This window comes from Alligator sinensis, unplaced genomic scaffold (genome assembly GCF_000455745.1).
Source record: "Alligator sinensis unplaced genomic scaffold, ASM45574v1 scaffold896_1, whole genome shotgun sequence".
Taxonomy (NCBI): domain Eukaryota; kingdom Metazoa; phylum Chordata; order Crocodylia; family Alligatoridae; genus Alligator; species Alligator sinensis.
In genome coordinates, this window is record NW_005842940.1 from 123567 (window position 1) to 131217 (window position 7651).

Consider the following 7651-nt stretch of genomic DNA (forward strand, 5'->3'; position numbering starts at 1 on the left):
GGGTGTTGCCTAGCCAATTGCCCATCAAGAATGATGGCAGGGGGAGGGAGTGGACAGTGATGGAGCCCCATACCTGCGGCAGCCCCCACCCCCAATCCAGGCCTGTTCCCCACTTCCCTCCTGCTGCTTGAGGTCCGTTGTCACCACCTGCAGGGAGCAGGGCCACTGGCCTTGCCCCTATCCTGTTCCATCCACTCTGCTGCTGCTGTCTCCAGGGAGCAGGGTGGGGTGGGGGCAAGACCAGCATAGCTTGCCTGTCCCCCGCCCCTGCTCCATCCCCTGTGTGTCTGCCATCATGGCAGTGCTCTGCTGTGCTGCTACCTCCTGTCCGAACGCTGTATTCGCACTCTGATTGGCTGTTTCAGTCAGCCGGTCAGAGTGTGAATAAAGCGTTTTGGACCGAAAGACAGACAGACAGATTAAGGCTTTTCTAATAATAGAATTTTTTATTTATTTGTTTATTTGTTTATATATATCTATAGATATATATAGATATATATATATAAAAAAAAATCAATAAATCTGTGTCTGTTTGTATGTGTGTGTATATCTCTCTCTATATATGTGTGTGTTTTGAGAGAGAGAGGTGTGTGTGTGTGTGTGTGTGTGTATACAGATTATAGGAAAGAGCCTCTTGAAAACTTTTGGCTCTTTTCTGGAAGACATCAAGTGCCTTCAGTCAATTGGAAAGGAGACAGGAATTTTTTTCAGGGGAGGCACTTTCTTTGATCTCAAAAGACAGATGGAGCCCTTAAGGAGACAAGACATCAAACTCAGGTCATGTTTCTACTCAGGGCTCTATCTGTCTTTTTCTTTCTCATCATCTCTTCCATACTGTTAAAAGGAATGCTTTAAAATATTTAGATTTGCAAACTGCTTACTGAAGTAACTGAAATAGCCAGGCCACGGAGTCCTGTACAACTGTGGGAGGGGTGTATTCAGTGCATAAGTGCTTTGCTTTTAGTCAGTTGCCTAGAAAACCCTCCCAAAACCTTTCAGTCCTTGTGAGCTGTAAATGTCAAGTTGTAAACAGTGTGCATTTTGTATTCTTGTTAGCACTGGGTTCTTTGGGCTTGCTGGCTCTAAAGGGCTCATGGTGAGAGTGTTTTCTTGGTGACTGAGGGGAAAGAAGCTGAAGACACTTACTTATTGTGTGGCAATTGTAAGGGGGAATGGGGAAAGGTGGCCCAGCTCCTCTCAAGTGCCTCCATGTTGCTATAGCAGTAATGCTTTCCAGTTCTGTTACTGTTTTTATAATTATTTAGCATGAGAGCTCTGCAGCCTCTGCTTGTTTTCCCTTGTTTCTTAGCTTTCTTGGAGTTGCTTGAAGTCCCTCTAACTAAAGAAACATGCATTTGAATGACACTTTATCTGTTTCAGAGGAAAGGCTCGTTCCTTTCTTCCAAGAGGAAGACTGCCAGCAACAATTGCTAATGGGACTGGTATGTGTTGCATTTTGTGTGCCAGGAGATGCACAACCTTAATGAGCGTGAAGCATAACTTTACATTTTATTTTTATATTCTTTCTTCCTAAGCCATTGTATTCTATGCTTCTCTGGCAGTTTACTTAAGTTTTACTGGTGGGAAGAATATAAATGGGCAGGACACGGAGCCATGGAGAGATTTTTTTTGATTTCCGTCTTCCAGGTCAGGTTATAAAAGCCCCAGATGGACAGGAAAAGGGAGGGAAGACAGTTACTCCCTCCACTCCACCTTTTCTTTTCTGCTATATTCTTGCCTAAATGCAGTTTTTTTCCATTCTCATACGGCCCTATCCTATATTCTAAAGCATTGCTTCACTTATTTTCAGTATTTAACTTCCTTCTAAACATTTCTCCATACCCTCCTGCCTCCCCATGGTTAGCTGATTTTTCAAAGAAAGAATCGGTAAGATTCCCTATGGTCTCTTTTAATCCTCCCTATTTTCCCTCAATTTAACTCTTGAGTGCTTGCTCTCATGCTCTATACCTCATCCATAATATCTCCAAATCTATTCTAGAGCTGCCCTCTCTTTTTAGAGCATTTTTGTCGTCTTTCTCTTTGCTTACAGCTACAGTCCTGTGCTATTCCTCTTCATCTTATTGGCTCCTGTTTTTGCATTGTTTGGCCCTGTAGCATCTATCACCACCTCCCCTGTGGAATTTGTGTGCATACACATGTTCAAATGACCTGGGAGAATTCTCCCAGATCTCTTTTTCTGGCAGAAAAGCTTACCCAGAGACCCCTGAACAGACTTTTGAATTATCAAGCTGTTACGCAGCCAGGGGAACCTTGTGCACACATCAGTCTGCCCTGCAGGCTCCCGAGTCTTCATGATGACAGCAATGCACAGGGCAGCTGTGATTGGCTGACCCAGGCTGCCTTGCAGTCTGTGTCTCCCTGCAGCACAACGAGGGGATTGTGAAGGGAGCTCCCGTATTGGCTGGAGCAGAAGAATCCAGGCCAAGTGCTACACTCTTCCCCTGAGCTGTGTGAAAGGGGGAGACAAGGGGCTAGGTGCAAAGCGCGCTGGAGAACTGTGCAATTTCTCTTAGAAAGTACATGTACAGAAGTTCACTGTGCCAGGAGCTATTTAACTCTGGTTGTGCCTGGATTATTTTCTCCTGGAGTGGCCATTTTTGCTGTGGGAGAAATATCCTGAATGTCTGCATACTTGTGGTTTCAACTGGGAGAGAAGCAACTTTCCCAGGAAAAACTGAATGCCTGTATATGGTCTAAGGCTTATATTTTGCTCTTCTGCATGTTGCCCTCCCCTCTCTCTTGCCACTGTTTTCTGCACAACTTCTTCCAAGATCCGTCCACTTACCTGTCCATACAGCCAAAACCAATGTAGACTCCCATCATCTTCCTCCTGTTCCTTCTGTATCTTTATTGCACTTCCTGCTCCTCTATTGCATTGCATTTTCATTAGTTTGTAAGCTGCTTGTGTCAGGAATTTGTAGGGAGCTCAATGCATCTCTGGGAAACGTTGGAAATAATCCCAGAAGTTTTAAGTTATGGTTCAGGAAGGAACTGGTATAGACAACAGAAGCTGCATGATGTCAGGAGCATGTTAGGAGGTCTTTCCAAACAGTATAATCAGGAGATACAAGCGACATGATAAATTAACTTGTTTCATATCCACTTACATCTAAGTTTTCTCTCAAGTTTCACTAAAGCTAAACTTTTCTACTCAAAGGTAATAGTTTTCTCTTCCATTACTATGGGTTTTATCGTTTCTTCACAGTAAAATTTCCCAGGACTTATTTCAGTATAATACTAGTAAAGTTGAATGCTGAGAATTGATCTCTTTCAGAACCCTCTTTTCTTCCAAATGTATTGCCTAGGATTCTAGCCACAAATTATAATATGTAACAGTGTAACTTGTCAGGATGTCAGGAGCAGGGGGGGGGGGGGGGGGGGGGGTTAGTAGTTAGTAGTGTAACTTTGTTTCCTTTACAGAAATTCAGATTAAAAGGTCTCTCTTCAGGTCATGAACAGTGAAAGGCATGGAAATGCTCATTGTTTCATTTAACTGGCCCCACACTAAATCGTAGTTTTTAAATGTCTGAACTTGCTATTTACATCAGTGAGAATGTGTAGTAGTTTACAGCCTCAATGTGAACTGCACTTCCTGTGGACAGAATGTTGTTGTGCTAATTAATGTAAATCAAGCCTTGCACCTGCTTTAACAAATTTTGTTTGAGAAGGCAGAAAGACTTAAAGATTGGCTTCCTTTTCTAGATGGTTGCTCAGTTGAAAGATCACCTCATGAGGCATCTACAGCATGTAGGAAAAAAGAAGATGGATCAGATTGTTGTGGATTATGTTTCAAACCTGGTTAGTGGCTGTTTTTTTCTTAATTTTGCCAAACCTGAATTACCGCTCTTAATTGTGGGGGTGGGTAAATGTGTGCACATGCATATGTAGGCATGTGCCAGGTGTTTTTAAAAGATGGTCTTCTCCGAGTCATTTACAAAGCTGAACACACTTTGCTTAAATAATAAGCACCTGTTATTTACTTTTATTAATAAGTGTCATTCCATACTGAAAGAGAACTGCTTACGTTGTACTTCACAGCTTTTATGGTGTGAGAGTATTAAGTCATCTCAAAACTGGTAAAATGTATTAATTTAATTTCCTGTAAACTATTGTTACTATATAAATTAGTAGTTGAGTGCTGATTATCTTTGCAGGGAGAACATAGAAGAGAAATAAAATTATTTATTTCATTTTCATACACGAACTGAATTCTGCTCTCTTGCTAATGCTAAGTGCATTGATTTTAATGGGAGTTTCACAGATGTCACATAATTTTCCCTTCACAACTAATGAATACACCCCCTTAGGGCATGTATAGAGGAAACATGGGGCATGTGTGCACAACACTTAAAAGCAGGTTAAATGCTTTTGCACTGCTTTAATGGTGTTGGTGTTTGCACGTGTCAGCGGTGTATTAAGCATTAATTCCAGCCACTATAGCACGTTTGGTGTAATACACCTTAAGTTACTTTGGGGCGCAGCAAACTAAAACACCTCTGAGAAATTTGTTTGCTGCCTTACAGCCGTGGAGCAAAGCACTGAGCTCTGTGCGGCTCAGGGACTGTGCAGGCAGCCTGGCAGCAGCCTGGGAAAACAGGTGTCTGCCTGCCTGCATGAGTTGCGTGGGGACCTGGTCCTTCCCTCTGTGGCTGTAGTGCCCCCTGGGACTGCCTGGCCTGTGGGCAGGTGCTGCCTCGGGTGGGGGGGGCGGCGGGCACTGCTGTGATGGAGGGAAGCATCCGGCTGCCCCCCCCCAACCCAGGCACCTCTCTGCCCACCAGCAGCTCACCCTCCCCTCCCTGCTGCCGGAGAGGCAGGTAAGACATGGGTGTACACAACATAGGGGTTTACTTCACCCTAAATTGAAGTGGTGTTTTTAAAAACCCACCACTTCAATTTAGGGCCCCTGTTTCATCTACACATGCCCTTAGGCACTTGTTATAAGAATGTATTTTCTAAATTTCAATTTTTTTCAGTATGCTGTAATGTGAGGGAAACTTAACTTTTATCTTGTTTCCAGTGCATAGAAAAGCATGTACTTTTTTGCTTTGGGACTCAGTTTTGTATGTTATCTGCAGTTAGGACTTTTAGAGGAGTCAGTAGCACCATAGGTGGAAGACTTGCAGAATCAGTCTGTACTAGCTTTATTTTAGGAGTCTATTCCATTTGTGGCTTCACGGAAACTATGAAATCCAGGATTGTCCACAAAATCAACTTATAAGCCTTAATAAAAATAAAAGTTCTCACTGTCACATCCTGGCCTTACAACCTGCCCAGTGGGGAAGGTGCCAGTTGGTGGGGTGGCACGAAAGGCAGAAGATGAGATGCCAGCCGCCCCTTGTCCCTCCTCCTCCCATCAGGGCCTCTCTGCCAATCAGCAGTGAGGGATGGGCTTACATGAAGGGAAGCCAGCAAACAAGGTGGTGGCTGCTGCCACTGTCCCTCCTCCCCTGCTGGGGCCTCTCCACCAGTTAACACTGGGGGGTGGGGCCGGTGGAGCAAAATTGGGAATTATCTGTGAATTTTGCTCTTTATGCTGCAGCCAACCCATGAAAATTGTTTAGTCTCACTGCAATTTAAGTAGGTCCCTGTTTGTTACAAATGTTGGCTATGACAAATGATAGGATTTGAGTCGGACAAATTTAGCCTGTGTAGCTTCTGGTCCCGGGCTTCATGGTTTGCGGAAGACGTTTGCTTCCAGAAGGCATCTGAGCTATTTCCCAACTCGGATAGGAAGTCTCGTACTTCCTCAGGCTACCTGAATTCAGTGGTCCACGTCACTCAGAATTTGTCCACTAAATCAATCTTACCCAGTCATTTAATCATGGCTTGTTGTTTAGTAAGCAGTATCTGTTTTTTATATTCATGTATCCAGGATGAGACTAAAACTAGTGACTGATAAAACAAGAACAGTGAGACTTGCTGCTGCATAAAGGCTTACTATTTAAAACCAATGCTTAAAAGAAGCAGAAGGTTGCCAAGGTTTTTTCTAATCTTTTTTTCTCATTTGTTTCCTCTTTAGTATAAATCAAGATAAGAATCTGTCAGTATCAGAAAGCTTATTTGGCCCTGTTCCACCAGCGTCTCCTGGCAAAATGGATAATTTTAGAACACGCCTTTAAAAAAAAAATAGACAACCTTCCTCCTCCCCCCGCTTCTTTAATAAAAAACAACCCGACTAGTTCTGCCTAACTTCACCAAAAGCAGGAATTGTCCTAATATGCAATTTTATAGACTTCTGTTCCTGTAGGTGCCTATAAACAGACCATAAAAACGGCTTGTGGCTTGCACATCTAGCTAGGTTCTTCTTATAGTTTGGCTTGGGGAGCCCCTTGTCTCTCTAAATTCATAACATTTTTAACTTTCCCCATAGGCAATTGGTAGGGGGCGCATGGGGGTGCCAGTGACCCCCCTGGCAGCTGACACTAATGCTGTCAGTAGGGCTGGTCCCCCCCCGACAGGGCCCATCAGCAGCTTCTGCAGGTGTACCCCTGGATTCAGGAGACACCAGTCACTCATGACCTTCCCCTTTTTCAACCAAGAGACCATGATCAACCCTCAATATTGCTCATGGACAGCACAGAATCATAGAAAAATAAGGCTGGAAGGCTTCTAGTTCAACCCCCTGCTCAAGGTAGAAATGCCCCTGTATAAATTATCCTTCCCGAGTGTTTGTCTACCCTGTGCTTAAATGTCAATGTTGGTAATCTGTTCCAGTGCTTAAGCCTCATATTTAGAAAGTTCTTCATAATATCCATGCACCTTGACCATCATACTTTGAATTGAAAAGTATGGGTGAATCTGTGGTGGGCTTGATCTGTCAGGCTTGTGGCATACCAGTGGTCCACAAATCCAATTTGAGAACCACTGCTTTATCCTACAAGTTGGTGAAGTCTCCTGGAACAGGTGGTACTTGGTACTCTTAACAGATTGCTTTAATGTAAATTTACTAGCATTTGAGAACTAGTGATATGAATCCAGAAAACAAAAACAGCCCCAGAGGTGCACCACATCCAGCTGTCCAGTTCTATTGTGGTTAAGGCACACCAAGTTATGTAGCCAGCAGTACACAAGGGAGTGATAAATTGCATCCAGCCACCTTTGGGTGTTACCAGATTTGCCCATTACTTTGGGGTGTGCTTATTTATTAGGGATAGTTTCTAGGGTCTTGGTGATTCTGTCAATGTGCTGCTTGTGTTACTATACAGAGCTGTATCTCTCCCTTCTGCAAGCCCTCACCTCACCCCCAATGGAGCTATCTTGCAGGACTCAATCTCAATGGGGCTGGGTTCCTCCAGTCACCAAATCAGTCATACACACAAACGCACACAAATTAACGTGACACGCCTGACCCAGCCAGGTTGATCAGCATGGACAGGCTGACACCCTCATATGCCAAGAATCAGTTCATCAGAGCAACAATAAAATGCAGTCAGACACAAGCACAAAGCTGAACAGAATCCCTCTGAATCCGGCTGGGTGTCCAGCTGACACCCTCATGGGCCAGCATTCAGTTCATAAGGGCACGTCTGAGTCAAACTGGGTCAATCAGCCTGTACAAGCTGATCCCCTTATGTGTTTCAAACTCAGCACGTCCCAATCTTTGGCCTCTTGATGAGCAGACCCCACA

The 7651-nt window shown here is 44.0% G+C and overlaps 1 protein-coding gene across 2 annotated transcripts in view; it reads left to right on the forward strand.

Moving 5' to 3' along the window:
* The window catches only part of GSAP (gamma-secretase activating protein), a 72417-nt gene that overhangs the window by 43406 nt on the left and 21360 nt on the right, over positions 1 to 7651 (forward strand). For both annotated transcript variants that reach the window (XM_025192524.1, XM_025192525.1), the window contains exons 23-24: positions 1381 to 1442; positions 3724 to 3819. In XM_025192524.1, the coding sequence (XP_025048309.1) occupies positions 1381 to 1442; positions 3724 to 3819 (158 nt within the window). The remainder of the gene's footprint in view (positions 1 to 1380; positions 1443 to 3723; positions 3820 to 7651) is intronic.